Consider the following 22,194-nt stretch of genomic DNA (forward strand, 5'->3'; position numbering starts at 1 on the left):
CTGACTTCAAAATAACCCTATAAGTACTATTATTATTCCTATTTTTCAGTAAGGAAACAAGAGTTAAAGTAAGATGTTCTTGAAAAAATACAGGTCTATCTTGAATTGAAAGACATACTGTAAAGGTACGTTTATTCTCAAATTAAGTACAGTGTAATTACCTCTTTTAAACCATCAGAATAGACAGGAACAGTTTTATTTTCTTTTTTCAAAAGCTAAGATGAATAATGAGAAACAAAGTTAATATATCTGGTATATTAGTTTTTTTTTTTTTTATGAAGGAAGATGGATTTTCTGTGAAAGGACACAAATTATCAGGTCACATTGAACTCTAAGATGAACAGTGAATGACTGAAAAATGACATATCTTAAAAAAATAATGCAGCTTATGAAAACAGCTCACAATATTTTGCCCGTCCATTACACCTTGATTTTAAGGAATATAACTAGCAACGGTGTTCAGAGCTCACTGACAGGAACCTATGGCAGAAAACACACTTTAGGACATGTGTGCAATGGAGACAAGATTCATTTTTTCTGAGATGGTTTCTTTTGCATGAGACAAACTAACAGGTACAAACATAAAAACCTACCCGGGTTTTGGCATAATTTAGCATTTCCTGGGTTGTTTCATAGGTTAGCCACTGAGCCTCCAAGCAGTAATTTACCACAAATTCATCGTCCTGTTTGAGAAATGCCAGACACAGTCAGGTGATCTAATGTCGATCAGTCCGTCCATCTCCGTCCATCTAAATGCTTTCATACACGACAGGGGAAACACACCTGGATTTTATGTAGATTGTTCTTAGCTTCATCTATGAGTTTTTGCCATTCGGTCTGCTCGCTGGTGTCTGCAGAACTCAAGGCTAATCTCTCTAATATATCATTGGATTTCACCTTGTAAACAAGCTGTAATACAAACATGCTTCATTAAGCAACTTGAAGCAAAATAATGCCTGTGCACGACTTTCTTATGCTGCAGGCAACAGGCTGTTATGAAAAAAAAGAGGAAGCCTCATGTGGTCCAAGAATAAACAGTAAAGCAGGGAACGCTCAGATAACCCAAAGGTAATCTAGATTGCCAAGAGTTAAGGAGACCATTTGAGTTCTGAACTACACATGTCAAGCAGGGTACTAAGAGCCTTACATGAATGATCTCATTTAATTCTCATAAAAACCTGAGCAATTTACACCTCATCGTAGGACAGGATGAATACTAACATTCCCGTTATACCATCAAGAAAACCAAGACTCCAGGAAGGGTAAGTAATGTACTTGAAACTATGCAGTTCCAAAGCGATGGAGCTGCTTTTTAAAATATGACCACACGGGGCGCCTGAGTGGCTCAGTTGGTTAAGCATCCAACTCTGTTTGGGCTCAGATCATGATCTCAGGGTCATGAGATTAAGCCTCTTGTCAGGCTCCATGGAATCTGCTTTAGATTCTCTCTCCCTCTCCCCATGCCCCTCTCCCAGCTCACACACACTCTCTAAGAAAGAAAGGAAGAAAGAGAGAGAAGGAAAAAGAAATACCCAAAACTTTAGGTTCCTTTCTTATAATCAAAATGCCAACTTCAAAAAGGACTCTCTAATTCTGAAAGCTAAAAATGATAAGAAAGCATAGTTTCTCTACTCATATTTCTCCACTCCCTGAAAACTGCTTTCACGGATTCAGATTTTGTCACTCCATTCACTTTCCAATTTTAATTTTATTTTTATTTTTAAAGTAATATATATGTTCAATGTGGGGCTCAAACTCATGACCAAGAGTCACAGGCTCTACTAACTGAGCCAGCCAGGGGCCCCCCATTCAGTTTTTAAGAAAATTAGTTATTACAAGGGTGCCTGGGTGGCTCAGTAGGTTAAGCCTTTGCCTTAGGCTCAGATCATGGTCTCAGGCTCCTGGGACGGAGCCCTGCACCAGGCTCTCTGTTAGTAGGGAGCCTGCTTCCCTACCCCCTCTGCCTGCTGCTCTGCCTACTTGTGATCTCTCTCTGTTAAATAAATAAATAAAATCTTAAAAAAATTAGTTATTATAAAACTTTCAGCTGTTCAAAAAGATAATATAACACTCATGTACTTATCACCCTACTTAAAAATAAATATTACCAATATAACTTAAGAACCCCCTACTCTTTTTCCCAAATACATCATTCTCCTTGTCCCAACCAGAATTATCCATTACTCTGATTTTGGTGCTTAATATCCCATTAATCTCTATCCCTTTATTCATATGCCTTTCTAAACACACAAAATTGCTTTGTATGTTTTAAAATGTTACACTTTTATTTATTTATTTTTAAAGATTTTGTTTTCTTTTTGAGAGAGACAGAGATGGAAAGCGAGTGTACATGGTGGCAGGGGGAGCAAAGGGGAAAACAGACTCCCCGCTGAGCAGGCAGCCCAATGCAGGACTCAATCGCAGGACCCTGGGATCATGACCTGAGCAGAAGGCAGAGGCTTAACCCACTGAGCCACCCAGGCGCCCCGACATCTCCCACGTTTAATACTTGATCTTATCTATAGTATTTGAAACTACTAATCACTCTCCACTAGAATCTAAAGTTTCTCTTTCCTTGACTTCAATCTATAATCATACATTCTTGCAGTTTTCCTCCTTCATTTCTTCCCACATATGCATATAGCCCTTTTTCCTCACTTCTTACATGCCAGTGCCCCTGGATCTCATCCTGAGATGAGATCTCTCTACTCTACACACGCACCCAGAGCGGTCTGAGCCATCCCCCGGGGATACCCTCCACCCTCTGGATTCAGCTCAGATCACTCTCCAACCTCCTACCAGATAGTCTCATTTCATAAGACCCTGCCCATGCAATTTTTACAAAGCAGACCCTTCAACTTCTACCACTACCTGCTCTTCCACACATATTTCTCATTTTAGGGCTTGGGCTCAGCCCCATCCTTACGAGTATGCTGAGCCAGAGTTCTGCCAGGCCATTTCCTACATGTGTCCTCCCTATGTGTGATCACTTAGTGATTCTACCTCCTCTGCACCTCTCATGTCTGCCATCCCTCTTGTACATCTTCACCTCACTGCACGGGCTCAGGTCTCACGCAGAAAGCTGTTCAGTCTCCCAATTGGTCTTCACACTCCTAAGTCTGCCCCGTTCCAAACAATTCTGCAGCTTTATAAAGTGATAATCTAATCAAGACCCTTCTACTAGTTCCCCATCACCTGCAGAATATAGTCTAAATCCCCTGCAGTGCACACAAGGATCCCCAGGCTCCGTCCCCCTCCTGTTCATCAACAGCTCCTTGTTTTTTTCATGTTTTTTTTTTGTTTTGTTTTTTAAGACTTATTTATTTATTTATTTGATGTACAGAGAGAGATAGTGAGAGACAGAGCACAAGAGGGGGATCAGCAGGCAGGCAGAGGGAGAGGGAGAAGCAGGCTCCCTGCTGAGCAAGGAGCCCGATGTGGGATTCGATCCCAGGACCCTGGGATCATGACCTAAAGGCAACCACTTAAGCCACTGAGCCACCCAGGAATCCCGTCACTAGCTCCTTCTACTCCTTTTCGCATATCACCTATTCTCCACTCCTACCTATAATCAGTGGGCATTCCTGGAAGCCTCAAAGCCTCCCTTGGGGCGCCTGGGAGGCTCAGTCATTAAGTGTCTGCCTTTAGCTCAGGTCATGACCTGGGATCCTGGGGTCGAGCCCTGCATCAGGCTCCCTACTCCGCAGGAAGCCTGCTTCTCCCTCTCCCACTCCCCCTGCTTGTGTTCCCTCTCTCCCTGTCTCTCTCTCTCTCTGTCAAATGAATAAATATTTTTTTAAAAGCCTCCCTCACTTTACTCATGCTGTCTTTGCACCTAGAATTCCCCTCCTCCTCCCGGACCATCTGGAATATCTTCAAGATCTGACATAAAAATTACCTCCTCCGTGAAGGCTTTCCACCCCAGTAAGCGTCAATCTCTCCTTTGAATCCCTAGTGTACTTTGGTCATATCTTAATTATAGGCTTGATCATTAAATTCCAATTACGCTTTACATGTCTGTCTCTCCAGTCCCCGTCGCATGAAAATGAGCTTGCTTGATGAACAAATGAATTCATGAATGATTTACCTCAACATCTAGTCCAAACTGAATTGCGAAGCTCTCGGCTTCAGCAAATCTGTGTTTGTGAAGTAACCGACTCAATCTGACAAGTTGAAAAAGAAATTTTAGTTAAGTTTTTATTAATCAGGGAATTTAAGTTTATCATTAAGTGGTAGAGCTTAAAATAAAATGAGAAGTTACCTGTTTTCTGGTAAAGCTTCTGTAAGACATCTGAGTACCACAACTGAGACTGAATCTTTAGAAAAGCTGAAAAAAGTTTTCACTGTAAGTGTATTTGTCATTAATATTAATATGCAAACTGTAAGTTAGCTGCTATTTAACAGCTTATTTGATAAAACAAAACATGACCTACGTTGAATCGTTTTTGCAAATTCCTTCCAGAAGGTATATGGTATCCTACAATTAAAAAAAAAATGTTTAAAATTGAAATACAGAAATAATTCATTTTCTAGTCACTAAAGTAACAACTGGTTTGGGTGAGAATTATCCATCAACAGATTCTAAATTCACTGTCCAAAAGCCACTGGGAAAAAAGATATTCCTGGAGTCTCAGGATAATACCACAGAATTTACTCAGCAATTACAAACAGGAAAAAGTACCTTACAGCGGAGAAATCTGGCAGAACTGCCCTAACCAAGTAATCATACTTGTCATTACTAGTAATAGGACAAATGGGCATGAGCCCCTTTAATGTGACACAGTTCAATACAGTATTACCTTTGTGGTATCCTTGCCAAGAAAGTTCAGCATGTATCTAATTATGACAAATCCAAACAGAGAGACGTTCTATAACACAACAGGATGGAATTCAGAAAATGTCAAGGTCTAACAAAAACAAAAAGACTACGGAACTATTAAAGCAGACTACCCTGTGACCGTGACAACAAAATTCCAAGCATGATGCTTGATTGGATGCTGGATCAAGGGGGAAAAAAAAAAAGTTTTAAAGTAATTGGCACCACTGGTAAAATCTGGATCTGGATGGTATGTTTCATAATAGCCTGTATTAATGTTAAATTTTCTGAGTGATAATGGTGCTATAGATGAATGACCTTATTCTTAGGAGAGACCTGCTGAAGCCTTTAGGGGCAACAGGCCATGATTTCTGCAAGTAAATACAAATGGTTTGGAAAAACACAGAATGTGTGTGTGTGTGTGTGTATGAGTGCACGTGCAATGCATGTGATTGTGCGTGTGTGTGTATATATATGAAACAAACGTAACACGTTTTTTAACAAAGTCGTAATTAAAAGGTAAATACATAAAAGCAATGACCTCCCCCCAAATTACTTATCATATTTCCTGCAGAAACACAAGAAAGCTGAATAAGTAGATGATTTAAATTTTATTTAAATAATATGCCTTTCTTTTCCTTATATGAAGACTAGTATTTGGCAAATGTATTTGAAAACACCTGGTAACATGAAATATACTTGACCACCTGAGATCTATCCAGGTATTATACCAGTTTCCACTCAGGCTTAGCTTATTTAACTTTAAAGAAAAAAAAGTTTATTTAAGTAATCTTTACACCCAGCGTGCGGCTCAAACTCAGGACCCTGAGATCAGGAATCGCATGTTCTTCTGAGTCAGCCAGGAGCCCCCTAGCTTACTTAATGGTTTTTTATTATAAAGTACAAAATACACATCAACATACTGTGCTAATTCCGGATTGGACCAGAGAGGAAACGCTAGATACTTCCAAAGAATACAGTATTTCCATCGTAGGTAATGAATAAACCATGAGATTTTTCATCTAGGAAAAACAGAAGAGTAATTAGTTTAGTAGGTCATATAAATTTATAACAAGATAGTACTTCATAATCATGAGCCTAGATTAAAATATTTGGTACAAGGCTAAATGCAAAAAACAATTTTATAACTAAGTCCATTAGTGAATTATTTAAATGTTACATATAAAATTGTGCTCTATTCCAACTTCCAAGTCTGCTGGATGAAAAACAATACACCTGAAGTTCATTCTACAATTTGCATTTAAGGTGAATGTAATTCCTAACTATGAGTCACTCTAATGAACATTTTCTTGTGGATATTTTTAATTCTGCAATGTTCCACTTAAATGGGAGGTGGAGACTTAGAGCCATTTTTAAAAAAAAAGATTTTTTTAATTTATTTATTTATTTATGGGGGTGGTGGTGGAGAGAGAGTGCGCGCACGTGAGTCAGGGAGGAGCAGAGGGACAGGGACAAGCAGATTCTGCGCTGAGTGCAGGGCTCAATCTCACAACCCTGAGATCATGACCAGAGGCTGCCTGCCTCTTTGCCTACCTGTGTTCTCTCTCTCTCTTTGTCAAATAAATGAAATCTTTAAAAAAAAAAAAAAAAAAAAAAAAAAAAAAAAAAAAAACTCTGCAAATCTATTTCTGATTTGTCAAGTGTGTGTCAACAAAGAGTTAAAATGCTATGGGTCCTACTTAACCACTTCCATATTAGTTAATGCTATTTCTAACACATAATGTGGACAAATGTGAAATAGAATTTTCTAATACCTTCTGATCAGTAGTAGTTGTCAGAGCTACTAATTTGAGATTTGTAATCCCTTGCCTGAAAGAGAAAAGAAGGTTTAAGTGAACCAAATAAGCTCTGCCAATTGCTAGATATAGGCTAAGTCAAAGGAATATTCGAATAGGTTAAAACTGATTCCTAAGAGGACATTGAACCTGGTTTCTTCATGCTCATGGTCCAGACTGACACCCTTTCTAACATAACCACTTGCAGGTTTGTAATGCCCATATGTTCTCAATGAATTGGGCTAACAATGGAATGGTCCTTATCCTGTCAGTCTGTCCAGAGGGTTAGGTAGAATGTAATACATAATGAATGATTAAGAAACCTGGTTATAACAGAAGGGAAATCACTACTAGTGTCATAATGTACCACGTGACTGCTGAGGGAGAATCTGCTTCTGTGGTAAGAAGAAAGTCTTCGATGTGAAGAGAAGGCCAGTTCCATACAGGAGTCAGCGTGTAAATGTCCCAGACGCTCAGCACATTCTGCAAAAAGAGACATTTCAACGACATATCATCTTAATGACATTTCAAGGTTTTACACTGCAGGATCTCTCTTTTGATACGTGTACTGAAATAAAGCACAGCACACCAGATAGTAATCCACCCCAGCTCAAGTCCTTGTCTTAGTTAAGTTTGACAATTTGTTTTACTCAACATAATTCCAAATGAAAAAATTTGAAGGAGAAATATCAGAAACATACATCAGTATCAAGAACAAAAAGTAGATTGTCTATCAACTGGAACTTCTTTGCACCTACAAAAGAGAAAGCAAGGTGTGTAAAGATTACATTTTTGTGTTATAGATAGCCATGCTTAAATAATAAACTACCATTCTTTACGGAAAGGCAGAACTCCTTAAAGGAGAAGCTCCCATTCTCATATTCCTGCCTCTGTGTATTTTTAGATGACCACTAAAATGGAAAAGCTCCCAAAATGAAGAGTAAACACTGCAACAGGTCAAGAACAATCATGTGTGTGGACAATTACCACACTAATCTGGCTTGTTTCAGAGCAGTAAAGTAAAATGGCCCATTTGCCAGACTTAGCATACTGACATGAAAATTAAAACTCACTCAGAATGATCCCAACTAGATTCAATAACTTACTTTACCTCTGATAATCTCTGAATCAATAACATTCTTAACTGTCATTCCTTCTTTTGACGAGTCTGGTTCCCATCTTGAGAATGCACAATTACCAGTTCCCTACAGAGATGAAACACCACATCAACTGCAAATTTGGTTCTTAGATCTGAAGTCTTCTCGAAATAGAAACACCCAAGTTGTACACGTTACTAATTTCAAAATATACTTATGTATTCAAGCCCAACTAACTTTTATCTTCCAGTTCCTCTCTTAGTCTGTTTTCAACAGAACAGAATAGAAAGAACAGCCAACTTGGCTGTTTGTTATTACATGAATTTTTAATAAGGAGTGGGCACATTCATGCAAATCGCTCCAAAGACATGAGGTAAACTCTAAGACCTTCTCCAGCTGGATGAGATATAGTTTTTGGTTAAGTATTTTCATTAAAGTAACCACAGACTTTTGATAAAAAATTCAAAAACATTAATTTTAAGTCATTTGAAACTCTAATGAAATACTGAACTGGATAGAGAAATGTGACTGCTTCTTTTCTTTCTTTTTTTTTTTAAGATTTTATTTATTTATTTGACAGAAAGAGATCACAAGTAGGCAAAGAGGGGGAAGCAGGCTCCCCGCTGAGCAGAGAGCCCAATGCAGGACTCGATCCCAGGACCCTGAGATCATGACCTGAGCCGAAGGCAGAGGCTTAACTCTCTGAGTCACCCAGGCGCCCCAATGTGACTGTTTCTTAATATAAAATACAAACCTGGCAGGTAGAAGTGCTACAGATGCCATAATTCTATTGAATTGTTGCTTATTCCTTGAATATAATTAGAATACACTCCTTGAATATAATTATAGACTTTTTGGTTTTGGCCTAGATTCATAATCGAAAGGAATGCTAAATTTCAGATAGAAATTAGTGAAAATAAAGATGGACTATGTTTTCCAATATAGAAATTTAGGTGTTCTTATTGAGTTAATTTTACAGCCTTAATTTTACAATTTCTGTTTCTGTTACACGTTATGAATTAAATTGTAATTGAACCCAAACTATATGCTAATGAAGAAACACTTCTGAAGCAAAAAAATTAAATTTTATAGAAAGAATTACCCCAATTATCACGGTAATTTCACTTGCTAAATCTCCAGCCACGAGGTTGAGACAACCAAGAGTATGATAATTTTCCACAGAAATGAAAGCAGACTTGATTTGTCCTTGTAACTGCAAAATTTAAAAAAATAAGAATGTCATATGTTCCACAGTCCAAATTCCTTAGAAAGATTGATAAAAATGAGTTTAAATCAATCTGTTATAAATGCATTTTTATTTTTATTTTTAATTACATCTTTTTTTCTTTTAATGATTTTATTTTATTTTTTTTTTTTTAAAGATTTTATTTATTTATTTGACAGACAGAGATCACAAGTAGGCAGAGAGAGAGAGAGAGAGGGAAGCAGGCTCCCTGCTGAGCAGAGAGCCCGATGCGGGGCTCGATCCCAGGACCCTGAGATCATGACCTGCGCTGAAGGCAGCGGTTTAACCCACTGAGCCACCCAGGCGCCCCAATGATTTTATTTTTAAATAATCTCTACACCCAACACAGGGCTCCAACTCACAACCCTGAGGTCGAGTCACATGCTCCAATGAAAGAGTCAGCCCCTATATATGCATTTTTCAAGGGCAATGTTGTTTTTTTAAAAACGGTAATGTTATTAAAATGTTATATCACCCTAATACCCAAAATATCAACCTTAGATAATATCCAGAAACACTCTCCTAAATTAACATTAAATTTAAGTTTCAAAAGGACAATGTGGTTTTCTTTTCTTACCTTTTTTGCCGTATTGAAGTCTACATTCTCAATCGCTGTGTGAAAGGAGAGAACAGACTAAAGTTATAGTATTAACCTATAAAATATATGCAAGTCACCCTTGTGTGTCAAGAGGTGAGATTAAATACACTATTCTTCTAGTGAGAAGCACTGATGACTTTTCAGTTTTACCCTTGACCACAGATATCAACTGTGACAACATGTCATAGTCAGGGTACCCACCAGGCTGCCTCTTAGTCCCTGGCATGCCTCTGCATACTTTCCCTTACCAGGTTTCTCGCTCCTACAGGGGTCTTCTCTCTGCTCCAGCTCTCCTACCCAAGCTCTGAAGTCCTACCTGTAAAGTCTTCATCACTTTGCACACCATTCTGGAAGAGCACTTTTATTTGTCTGTTTCCTTCATTAAACTATGGAGAACTAGGTCTTGTGGCATCCCCAGGACTTTGTACAATCTTGGCACAAAGACTACGAAAAAATATTTGTTGAACACATGCCTGAACCGATTCTCCAAACTCTCCCAGCTCAGAGGCATGTATGGTCCATCCCACTTAGCACATACTATGGATTACTGCCTGAATTGTTAATGTGTTTATACAGTCATTTCAGCTTCCAGGTTCATTCATTCCGTCAAAAAGCATGTATCACTAACTATGCTAATGTGTGTCTTGTCTCCCCGACTAAGCTATAAACTCCTTGAAGGCTGTAAACAATGTACATTCCTTCAGATTCTGTTGCAGCCCTAACAGTAATATAGGAATACTTAAAAGTATATCTGGTTTTATAGAAGATAATTAAACTAAAATAATATTCTAACAGAGAATATTTAAAATTTTACCCAAAAAACTAGTGAGAAATATTGCGACAAATCAATAATAATAATAATAAAATCCATGACTTACCTTGCTGAATTTTTGCAAGTTGAAGGTTTGTGATACAAAAAAATCCACTGTTTGTAAGCAGTAGCATATAATAAGTACCTATTGAAATAAAATCAAGCCAGTTTCTCTAACAGGTGCATGAATATAAAATTGAAGTGTCTGGGGGCACTTAGGTGGTGCAGTCAGTTAAGCGACCAGTTAAATACCCAACTTTTGGTTTCAGTTCAGGTCATGATCCCAGGGTCATGAGATCGAGCCCTGCATTGGGCTCCCTGCTCAGTGTGGAGTCTGCTTAAGTCTCTCTCTCCCTCTCTGTCTCCACCCGTCCCCGCTCCTGTGAGAACCCTCTCTCAAATAAATAAATAAATAAAATTTAAGTTTAGACCTATGTTAAAAATGTGTCAATTTACTCATTATTAAATTCTAATCATCAAATAATATGGGAATGATACAGATAAAGCTTATTTAGGAAAAGTTATTTGCAAAAATAATGCTAACTTCTTTGAAACATTTATAAATCAAACTTCCCTTGCCAGGAAAAAAAAAAAATCACAGATATAATGAAATAAATTAAGGTCCAGTTAACATTTGTTGAAATAAAAATATGATAAACATGCTGAAACCTACAAAAACATTTTAAAAGAATATAACGTCTCCTTGGTAATCTATAGAACTCTCAAAACTATAAAATTGAATTTAGAATATTATATTCAGGGAAAGTACATCTAAACCCCTCAAAAGAGCTAAAGTATAAAAACTTATTTCTTATCATAATATTATTCGAACCTCTAGAAAATTTAACATTGAAGAGGAGGTATAAAAATGAACTGTAGTTAATAAATTATTAGATTTGTAGTTAATCTGATTTTTTTATTGGGTATTAGTCAGAGGATATTGAAAAAATATTTAAAAACTTACCTTCACTTGAACCATCTTTCTCAATAACAAGATTCCGGTAAGTACACTGATTTTCATCATTAGCTTTCCGAACAAAAGCCTAATTGCAAATTCGTTTCAAATGGTAAGATTAAACCCAGAATAATCCAATCAAGAATTATATTCTTTAAAGCCTAGTATTATCAATAATTCTGCCTATAATCCAAACAATTTAGTTTTAAAACAGTAAACTATTTTGGACAAGCATATTAGGAATATATTCAAAGCTTAATTTTTCAGTATTTCATTTACTTCATATATTTCTAAGGTATGATTCTTAAATTTAATGTAAGGATATTATTCTTTTAATTAAAAACATATTAAGTAATGGTTTGTGACAGTTTTAGTTGTCTAAGAAGTAATTTTAAATTTAGGTGACAAAAATGAAAAACATAACAGGGTCTTACATTAGTGAGTAATGTTTGCTTTGACGTTACATGGATAAGATGTAAGTTGCCACTTCTCTCTCCAACCAAAAGAAACTTTCCTTCTTGACAGAGGCCAACTACATCCACTTCAGTATCTGAAAATTTCAAATCAAAGTTACTAGCTTCCATTGAAAATACTTATTTTCAATATAAATAGAAAATACTTATTTTCAATATAACAAAGTGCAAGTTTTATCATTAAAAGTCAACTATTCGGGGCTCCTGGGTGGCTCAGTGGGTTAAGCCTCTTCCTTCGGCGCAGATCATGATCTCAGGGTCCTAGGACTGAGCCCCACACTGGGATCTCTGCTCAGCAGGGGGCCTGTTTCCCCCTCTCTCTCTGCCTGCTTCTCTGCCTGCTTGTATTGCTCTCCCTCTGTCAAATAAATAAAATAAAATCTTAAAAAAAAAAGTCAACTATCCAAGCTTCTCTTAAGTATGTCCAAAAAAGTGGTGATTTAAATAAAAAAGAATGAGGGGCATCTCGGTGGCTCAGTGGGTTAAGCCTCTTCCTTCGGCTCCGGTCATGATCCCAGGGTCCTGGGATCCAGCCCCACATCAGGCTCTCTGCTCAGCAGGGAGCCTGCTTCCCCCGCTCCCTCTCTCTGCCTGCCTCTCTGCTACTTGTGATCTCTGTCTCTCTCTGTCAAATAAATGAATAAAATCTTTTTTAAAAAATTAAATTAAATTAAATTTAAAAGAATGATACTTTTATTTAGTCAACAAATATTTACTGAGCACTTACTACAAGCTAAGTAATGTTCCAGGCCTTTTGCATATATCTGAGAACAGTAACAAAAGAGTCACACCTTCATGGAGCTCAAATTCCAAAGCAGAAATAGATGATAAACAATTAGGGCATAATAAATTATATTTCATGTAAGAAGGTGGTAAATTCTCTGGAAAAAAGAAAATGTAGAGCAGGGGAAGATAGCATGGAAGAACCACACATGGTACAGGGCTCACTGGAGCACTCAGGATAGCCCTCTTGCATAAGATATAAATACTTTGCACAAACGCATTACACATTCACAAAGCCCACTATTTCATGGTGAAATTGTGACTCTTGTAGACCATTCAGGGTAGATACGAGATTCTACAAATTAGGAGTTCCTTGCCTCTATACTGCAATCAAGATTGCCTTCTCCCATGCATACCTCCTGACTCCTTTCCTGCTAAGTTTTTTACTTTTTTTTAAAGATTTTATTTATTTATTTGACAGAGAGATCACAAGAGGCAGAGAAGCAGGCAGAGAGAGAGGAGGAAGCAGGGAGCCCAATCCAGGCCTCGATCCCAGAACCCCGAGATCATGACCAGAGCCGAAGGCAGAGGCTTAACCCACTGAGCCACCCAGACACCCCAGTTTCCATGATATTCTAATTTAAAAAATCATGCAAGGGGCACCTGGGTGGCTCAGTGGGTTAAAGCCTCTGCCTTCGGTTTAGGTGGTGATCCTAGGATGCTGGGATTGAGCCCAGCATCACATCGGGCTCTCTGCTCAGCAGGGAGCCTGCTTCCCTTCCTCTCTCTCTGCCTGCTTCTCTGCCTCCTTGTGATCTCTGTCAAATAAATAAATAAAATCTTCAAAAAATAAATAAATAAAAAATCATGCAAGTAAAGTTCATTGTTGCTTTACATGTATTTACATATACATGTACTCCTTAGATTTATTGAGAGAAGGGATCATCTCACGATCCCTTGCATCTAGTACTCAGCACAAAAAAGGCATTTTAGGGGAGCCTGGGTGGCTCAGTAGGTTGGGCAGCTGCATTCGGCTTGGGTTGTGATCCCAGGGTCCTGTGATCAAGCCCCATGTTGGAGCCCCATGTCAGGCTCCCTGCTTGGTGGGGAGTTGCTTCTACCTCTCCCTCTGCCTGCTGCTCTGCCTGCTTGTACTCTCTATCTCTCTGTCAAATAAATAAATAAAATCTTTTAAAAATTAAAAAAATTTTTTTTAATTTAAAAAAATTAAAATAATTTAAATTTTTTTTAATTTTTAAAAATTTTTTCGAAAAAAACTTCAGATTAATTTTTTGAAATTAGTTCAATTTCAAGTCTTAGAAATAACAGAGTAAAGAAAAGGCAATGAGGTATAAATCGGTAGCAAGCTATACCTGATTTCCAATTTATTTGCTGTATTGCATTAGACTTACCAAATTCCAGATGCAGCTGAAGCAGTCTGCAAACATGGTCAAGCAGGAATACCGACTGGTCCACCACAATAATAAACCCGCTACTTAAGCTGTACGCTTGTATCTTTGGATTTAACGAGGCCTGTGGGAGGGAAAAGCAGGACTAAAATAAAACATTCTTATGCACGTTTAACAATACTTACCAAGAACATCATCATAGTCCCAAGTACTCGCATTAAACGTTAACTTTTTTCTTTAGTCTATTTATCTCTAATTAGTCAAGCTTTTCTTTCTATGGTATATCGTGAATCCATTCAGAGTCCCAAATGGGGAAACATTCCAAGATTGCTAGGAAAGGGCAAGCGATTCTCATGGGCAAGTCTTTGTTTCCTGGGGGTGGATCTTATGCCTGTAGGAGCAGGCAGACATCAAGTTGAATGAATGAGCCAAGACTGGCACAAAGTCTCAGTGTCTGAGATATGACTGGGGCCTGGGGTGTGGGGGTGGGTGGTGGGTAGGGTGTGCTGTGAACTGGAGGGCTCACACCCCCTCTACAGTAAAGGGAACAGAGACAGATTAAAAGCGGGTAGAAATGTAACCCCGGCATGGCCACAACCAATTTACCTAGAAAACTGGATCTTTATGTGAAATGTTCTGAGTTTTAAATATTTGCAGCTGAGTCAACATTTTTAAAAAAATTTTGCAAGCCAATCATGAGTCTCTAATTTTCAGCTTCCAGTAATTACAGCTTTGCATGCAAATGTGTCTTTTTTTTTTTTTTAATTTTATTTATTCATTTGACAGGGAGAGAGAGTTCAAGTAGGGGGAGCCACAGACAGAGGGAGAGGGAGAAGCAGTCTCCCGCTGCGCAAGGAGCCTGACAAGGGGCTCAATCCCAGGACCCTGGGATCATGACCTGAGCTAAAGGCAGCCACTTAACTGACTGAGCCACGCAGGAGACCCAGAAATGTATCTCGAAGCATTTGGACACTTTAGTGGTTGACAATGCTGAGTAATGCTGGGGAAGTACCTCAACAGACTCTCCTGAAAAACAGGAATAATAGTTCTGAATTCATGTAAAGGCTTAGAAGATAGCCCTGCATATAATATATACTCAATAAATGTTAACTATTCTTATTCTTCCCCCACTAAGTTTTAATCCAATCACTTCATTTTGTGCTTGTTTCAATAGTCACCCTCTCCAGGGGCAATTCTTGAAAATGCCACCACATTCTGATGTTTTAAATCCAACTTCCTTGATGACAAAATGTGAAGCATCTGGGGGCCTGGGTGGCTCAGTGGGTTAAGCCCCTGCCTTCCACTCAGGTTGTGATCTCAGGGTTCTGGGATCCAGCCCCGCATCAGGCTCTCTGCTCAGCGGGGATCCTGCTTCCTCTCTTCTCCCTGCCTGACTCTCTGCCAGCTTGTGATCACTCTTTCTCTCTGTCAAATAAATAAATAAAATCTTTTAAAAAAAATTTAAAAAGGATGCAAAGCATCATTCCTTATACTTATTTGTCATCTATCTTCTTTGGGGAGGTGTGTGTTAGGGTCTTTGGCCCTTTTTTAACCAAGTTATTTGTCTTTTTATAATTAAATTGGAAGTTCTTTGTAATGTTTGGATACATGTTCCTTGTCAGATAACTATAAATACGTCCTTCCATCTTGTGAGTTGTCTTTTTACTTTTTGGACTGTGCCCTTGGAAACACAGTTTCCAATTCTGATGAAGTCCAATTTATCTATTTTTTTTCGCTTGTCACTTGTGCTTTTGACATCACATGTAAGAAGGCTTTGCCTGGGGGTGACTAGGTGGCTCCGTGGGTTAAGCATCTGCCTTTGGCTCAGGTCATGATGCCGAGGTCCTGGGATTGAGCCCCGCATCCGGCTCTCTGCTTAGCAGGGAGCCTGCTTCCCTCTCTCTCTCTCTGCCTGCCTCTCTGCCTACTTGTCTGTCAAATAAATAAATAAAATCTTAAAAAAAAAAAAAAAAAAAAAAGCTTTGCCTGATCCAAGGTCACAAAGATTAGTTTGGATTATGTATTTAATCTTCAAATTCCATTTGTTCGTTGCTGGCACACAGGAAAGCAGCTGGCTTTTGCATATTTAACCTTATATCCTGCAACACTGCTCTAAGTATTTTAGTTTCAGGTGTTTTTGTCAACCATTTCAGATTTTCTGCGTAGACAATCAAGTCATGTGCAAGGTTTTATTTCTTTCTTCTCAGTCTGTATGCATCTTATTTCCTTTTCTTGTCTTATTGAATTAGCTGGGACTTCCAGTATGAAATTGAAAAGAAGTAGTGAGAGGGATATCTTTGCCTTGTTCTGATTTTATTGGGAAAGTTTCTAGTTTCTTCCCAGTAAGTATAATGTTAGGTATAGGTTTTTCTTTATCAAATGCAGTAAGCTTCCTTCTATTCCTAGTTTACTAAGAGTTTTTATCATGATTGTTAGATTTTTTTCAAATGCTTTTTTTGCATCTATTGATAAGATTATGTGATTTTCTTTAATCTCTTGATATAAAGGAATACATTGATTTTTTTCCAGCTTTATTGAGATATAATTTGCAAATAACATTGTGTAAGTTTAAGGTGTAAAATGTGGTAATTTAATATACATATATATTGTGAAATGATTACCATAATAAGGTTAGTTAATACATTCCTCACCTAAACATTAACTGATTTTCAAATGTTTAAGCAATCTTACATACCTGGGATAAATCCTACTTGGTTGTAACATATAACTCTTTTTTTTTTTAATATTTTTATTTATTTATTTGACAGACAGAGACCACAAGTAGGCAGAGAGGCAGGCAGAGAGAGAGAGGAGGAAGCAGGCTCCCTGCTGAGCAGAGAGCCCGATGCGGGGCTTGATCCCAGGACTCTGGAATCATCACCTGAGCCGAAAGCAGAGGCTTTAACCCACTGAGCCACCCAGGCGCCCCTATAACTCTTTTTATATATAGGATTCAATTTAATAATATTTTGTTGAGGATTTTTGCATTTCTGTTCATGAAAAGTCTTGGCCTATAGTTTTCTTATAATGTCTTCACCTGGTCTGGGTATGATAGTAATGCTGGGCTTATAGAATGAGTTAGGAAGTATTCCCTCTGCTTCTATCTTCTGAAAGAGATTGTAGAAAATTGTTATAATTTCTTCCCTAAATGTTTGGTAGAATTCACCAGTGAACCCATCTGAGACTGGTTCTTTCTGTTTTGGAAGGTTATTAATTACTGATACAATCAATTTCTTTGAAAGATAGAGGCTTATTCAGATTGCCTAATTCTTCTTGTATGAGCTTTGGAAGATTATATCTTTCAAGGACATGGTCCATTTCATTAGGTTACCAAATTTGTGGGCATAGAGCTGCTATTAGTATTTCTTGATTATCCATCCTTTTAATGTCCATAGGGTCTGTAGTGATGTCCCCTCTTTCATTTCTGATCTTAGTAATTTGTGTTCTCTCTCTTTTCTTCTTACTTAGCCTGGCTAGAGATTTACAGATGTTATTGATCTTTTCAAAGAAACCCTTGGTTTCATTGATTTTCTCTACTAATTTCCTGTTTTCAATTTCATTGTTTTCTGTTCTCTTACTCTTTTTTCTATTTACTGTGGATTTCATTTGCCCTTACTTTTCTGGTTTCCTAAACAAAAAACTTATATTATTGATTTTAGATCTTTCTTCTTTTCTAATTTATACATTCAATGTTATAAATTTTCCAAGAAGCACTGCTTTTGCTGCACTTCACAAATTTTGATAACTTATGTTTCCATTTTCCTTTTTTCTTAAGGACCAAGTTAGGTGCTAATTTTTTTATGAAATGCTCCTTAAATTGTCCCTACCCACAACATACTCTCCTCCTGAAATCCTTTTTTTTTTTTTTAAAGATTTTATTTATTTATTTGACAGAGATCACAAGTAGGCAGAGAGGCAGGCATAGAGAGAAAGGGGGAAACAGGCTCCCTGCTGAGCAGAGAGCCCAATGCGGGGCTCAATCCCAGGACCCCGAGATCATTATCCAAGCTAAAGGCAGAGGCTTAACCCACTGAGCCACCCAGGCACCCCTTCTCCTGAATTCCTACTGCATTTACTGTCTGTATCATTCATTTGTTATTTAGAATATACTGACTTGCGCAACTAAGTAGTTTTTATTGCTGCTGTCCTGTCTGCTTTACTTTCAGGAAAGATCTTAAAAATATGGCATAATAGGTTACTTTATATTCTAAGAGCTTAGTATATGGTTTTGAAAATAGCATTTGCTATGAGCGACAAGTGATACTTCAAGCTAATAACAGATAGAATTTTAGTTCCTAGCTGTATTTGAAACTAGGTACACACATACTATTTTTCAACAGGAGTCCTCAGAGCTCAAGGGAGGCATGGGCTACTCCATATTTTGAGGCTCCTGATAATGCTAAAAATAGCCACTTTCTTATTACAGAACTCCTAGTATACTTTAAATTAAAATTTTTGCTTTTAACAAATAACAATTTAATACCAAAGAAAATAATGTATTTGTTTTACTCATGAACATTTACAAATTCTGTGATTCACAGTCTACGAAAGGCAGTATAGTTCAACAATAGGATGCACGCTGTGTAAAGCATGGTCTATTTTTTTAAAATCCTATCAGCCAGTTTCTCTGAATACATATAGAACCTCACTTGAAAAAAAAGCCAAAAAGCCTACATTTGAGGTCCTTTATGAATAAGGTCCCCAAGAGAGGCCCTTCCTTTCAAGCCCTAGAAGATATAATCTTGTTTTTAATAGTTTTTTTCTTCTTTTCATTTAAATCTTTTTTCTTAGAGGATTAAATATTATATTGACTTACTAAGAGAAATGAAAGGATCGTGGGCTATAATACTGTGAATACAGGTCAGATGTACTTTCTTTACAAAAAAACCCCTTTGTTTACAAAAATTATTTTATCAGATGCAAATTACTGAAAAAGAAAACGTAAGATAAAAAACTAACTGTAATATCTTCTACAGGATGCCAAAAGTAAGGTTTCAAGCCTGGACTAAGAAGAGTAGAAATATTGTTAAAAGAAGAAAATTAGGGGCCTCTGGGTGACCCAGTGGGTTAAAGCCTCTGCCTTCGGCTCAGGTCATGATCCCAGGGTACTGGGATCAAGCCCCGCATCGGGGTCTCTGCTTAGCAGGGAACCTGCTTCCTCCTCTTTCTCTGCCTGCCTCTCTGCCCACTTGTGATCTCTGTCTGTCAAATAAATAAATAAAATTTTTAAAAAACAAAAAAGAGAAGAAAATTATTATGTGTAAAGAAATCCATGGAAAGGATAAATGTCAACCTCAGCAGAATGCTTAACTCAGGGGTGGAGTATAGGGGGAGCTTGGGATTGGGAAGGGACCCCAGGGCCTTCAAACCTATTGGTAATGTTTTATTTCCTGAGCTTGTGGTGGGTATTCTTTCTCTTTATTTACATTCTATTTGTCCCAATGTCAAGAAAAGCTATGAAATGTTCAGTTTTGGAAATAGTGATCTAAGACAATGAAGGGAGAATTCAGATGGAAATTTCCAGTAATCTGAGACTGAACTTTGATTCCCTGAGAAATGCTATATCCATTTATAGAACATTTACCATGTGACTACTGGGCTTACTAAGCACTCAGCAAAAGTGTTATAAATGAAAACAGCATCATAATCAGTACCTTTTCAGAGGAGATCTTTGCTAGCAAATCAACTTGATATAAAGCAGTTCCGTGTTCTTTTCTTGAACCAACACTTAGGTACCCGCTTCCAGTATCATCACTCGTCAACAGTTCAATATCATTCCACATGTTTCCAGATTATCTTCCTGACTCAGGAACCACTGCTTTCCCTGTGACAACTTGTAAAATTAGAGAACAGATAAGTAAATACACACACACCCACACCAACCAATGAAGACCTTTCTGTGTTATTTCTTCAGTCACTAGATACTTCAGACCAGTAAGATAGATGGAACTAGAGCTATGATTATCATCAGAGAACAATATAGCCATCTAGGGGCGCCTGGGTGGCTCAGTGGGTTAAGCCTCTGCCTTTGGCTCAGGTCATGATCTCAGGGACCGGGGATCGAGCCCCAAATCAGGCTCTCTGCTTAGCAGGGAGCCTGCTTCCCCCCCCCCCCGCCTGACTCTCTGACTACTTGTAATCTCTGTCAAATAAATAAATAAAATCTTAAAAAAAGCCTATATATATATATATATATATATCTGTCTAGGATCAGACAAATTTGATCTCACCAATGTATCCTAGAGCTTCTAGTATGTTGTGTGCCTAGCTTAAACTTATAACTTTAAACTTATAACAAGTTTTCATTTGAAATAAACCTTTTAGCAGTATAACAATAAATAGCAGAAGACCTAAAGTCAGACCGAGAAGATATCTGAGGATGGTTAAATTTCCAAAGAAACTTTTAAAAAAGTCAATTAATGTTTCCAGTATTATAACAGTAAATGAAAATGCTAAGGGGAAAGGGGAAAAATTAGATTAGGTTTCTGACTGAATCAAAGATTATACCTGTAACCTAGGAGAGTCACTTGAACATCTCATCAGCCAAGACTTATGTAACTCATTTTGTGTGCTGTGAGTTGGAATAGAATATGAAGATGAAAAATAATCCCTGATCAGTCACTGGTGGAGAATAGCAACCAAATAATTACAACTGTTTTGATAAGTGCTAGCAAAAGTAGGTTTTAAATTTTATGGAACATACAGCACAGTGAAGGTGCTTTTTCACTTATAACCAGTTGTCTTCAAGAAAGCAACGTAATCCCTTCTTCTGTTCTCAGTTACCTGTAATAGGAATAGTTGTACCTGCAAAGGTAATGAGTTTTAAATACTCATGCAACAGTGCTTGGTTCATGGCAAGCACTCAATATTAAGCGTTAGGTAATTTATCATTTTCATTGGTGAAAACAGGTAACATTTAGGCTATGGTCATAGGAGGTTTTTAAATATAGGAAAGGAGCTGTTACCAAGAGTGTGAGCAAAGGTACAAAACAAAGCTTGTTAGAACAAACAGTACTTCTAGTGGCTCCTGTGTTTGGGTGGGAGCTGGAAGGAGATTAAGACAGGAGGGACAGGCTCGGGTTAATACTTTGATGGGTCTCTGTGTCCCACATATGAAAAAAATAGAGAAATATTATCAACCTTCCAGAGCTGTCAAGTCAGGCATTCAACAAGTGTTTACTGCTACCTACTTTGTATCAGGGAGTGCTGTAGAGCAAGAATACAGCCCAGAAGGCAGAAAAGCCCTGTCATCATTACAAAGTTTATATTAGTCTAAGAAGGACAAACAAAACAGTTAATATGTATTGAGTATGCACAGCAGTTTTGAATGCTTTACTCATTTAATCTGCACAACAACCCATTTTACAGCAGAGACATGAGCCAGGGATTAAATAAATGGCCAAGTCACCTAAATTGAGTAAATGATATAGTTAGACAAGATTCAAACTCACACCTATTAACTGTTGTATTACCTCCCTACAAAAATAAGTAAGTGCCCAATTACGAACAGTGCTAAAGTTTTGAACTAAACGATGCTCAGGTGGGGGCCGAGGGGCCACATAAGAAGAACCTGTTGGGTAAACGAAAGAGAGAACATGGGAGCTGAGATCCCAAGGGCAAGAAGCCAACTCTGCAAAGCTCAGAGAGAAAAGAAATGCAGGCCAGTGCAAAGGCTCGGGGGCTGGAAGGAGTTTGGGGCGGCTGCTGGGCCACAGCAAAAACGGAACAGTTCAAAAGCTAAACGAATCCTCAACTTTAAGATTGGGTTTTTATGCTCGGTACTACAAGGGAAAGACACTCAGGAGACGAGTGACCTGATTTGATAAACGATTTTTGATCAGTCGAGAGGCTGGGTGGAGAACCGATTAGCGAATTAGGTGAAATGAAAGTGTCAGTGAGGCCCCCATGCACAAACGCTCCCCGCCGGACAACGGACCAGCAAGAACCGACTTCAAACTCACTCCCGCCAGCTTCTTGATGGGAAAACACCCGAACTGGGCTGAGGCCGCTGTTACTACGACCTGAACCCACCCCCAGGTCTCTACAGCAGCGCATTACCCCCTCCTCACCTGCAACTGAAGAAACTAAAGAAGAACACTCAAACTTATCGTCCCTCTTCCTGCCACCCACAACTGTCCCTAATCTCTTCAGGTTCTAGCCCACGGGTTTAAATTGGCGGGAGAACACCAAACCCAACCCCTTTTACGGCAGCCGGAGGAGGCCAAAATTGCTTTAAAATCGAACTAGGAAGTTGCCCCACCTTAAATTCC

General features: G+C 38.2%; 1 protein-coding gene across 1 annotated transcript in view; it reads right to left on the reverse strand.

Annotated features, from left to right (window-relative positions):
- The window catches only part of KNTC1 (kinetochore associated 1), a 77,754-nt gene extending 55,634 nt beyond the window's left edge, over positions 1-22,120 (reverse strand). Inside the window, exons 1-19 of the mRNA XM_045073508.1 lie at positions 21,994-22,120; positions 19,579-19,757; positions 13,928-14,048; positions 11,754-11,869; positions 11,329-11,407; positions 10,432-10,509; positions 9,533-9,567; positions 8,812-8,922; positions 7,724-7,817; positions 7,314-7,366; positions 6,980-7,095; positions 6,592-6,646; positions 5,740-5,838; positions 4,434-4,477; positions 4,262-4,327; positions 4,088-4,163; positions 784-909; positions 594-683; positions 162-215 (exon numbers count right to left, since the gene is read on the reverse strand). Of these exons, the coding sequence (XP_044929443.1) occupies positions 162-215; positions 594-683; positions 784-909; positions 4,088-4,163; positions 4,262-4,327; positions 4,434-4,477; positions 5,740-5,838; positions 6,592-6,646; positions 6,980-7,095; positions 7,314-7,366; positions 7,724-7,817; positions 8,812-8,922; positions 9,533-9,567; positions 10,432-10,509; positions 11,329-11,407; positions 11,754-11,869; positions 13,928-14,048; positions 19,579-19,707 (1,542 nt within the window). The 5' untranslated portion in view covers positions 19,708-19,757; positions 21,994-22,120. The remainder of the gene's footprint in view (positions 1-161; positions 216-593; positions 684-783; positions 910-4,087; positions 4,164-4,261; positions 4,328-4,433; positions 4,478-5,739; positions 5,839-6,591; positions 6,647-6,979; positions 7,096-7,313; positions 7,367-7,723; positions 7,818-8,811; positions 8,923-9,532; positions 9,568-10,431; positions 10,510-11,328; positions 11,408-11,753; positions 11,870-13,927; positions 14,049-19,578; positions 19,758-21,993) is intronic.
- Between the last annotated feature and the right edge of the window lie 74 nt (positions 22,121-22,194).

The sequence above is a fragment of the Mustela putorius genome, unplaced genomic scaffold (genome assembly GCF_011764305.1).
Source record: "Mustela putorius furo isolate JIRA1106 unplaced genomic scaffold, ASM1176430v1.1 tig00537248_pilon_pilon_pilon, whole genome shotgun sequence".
In the NCBI taxonomy this organism is placed as follows: domain Eukaryota; kingdom Metazoa; phylum Chordata; class Mammalia; order Carnivora; family Mustelidae; genus Mustela; species Mustela putorius.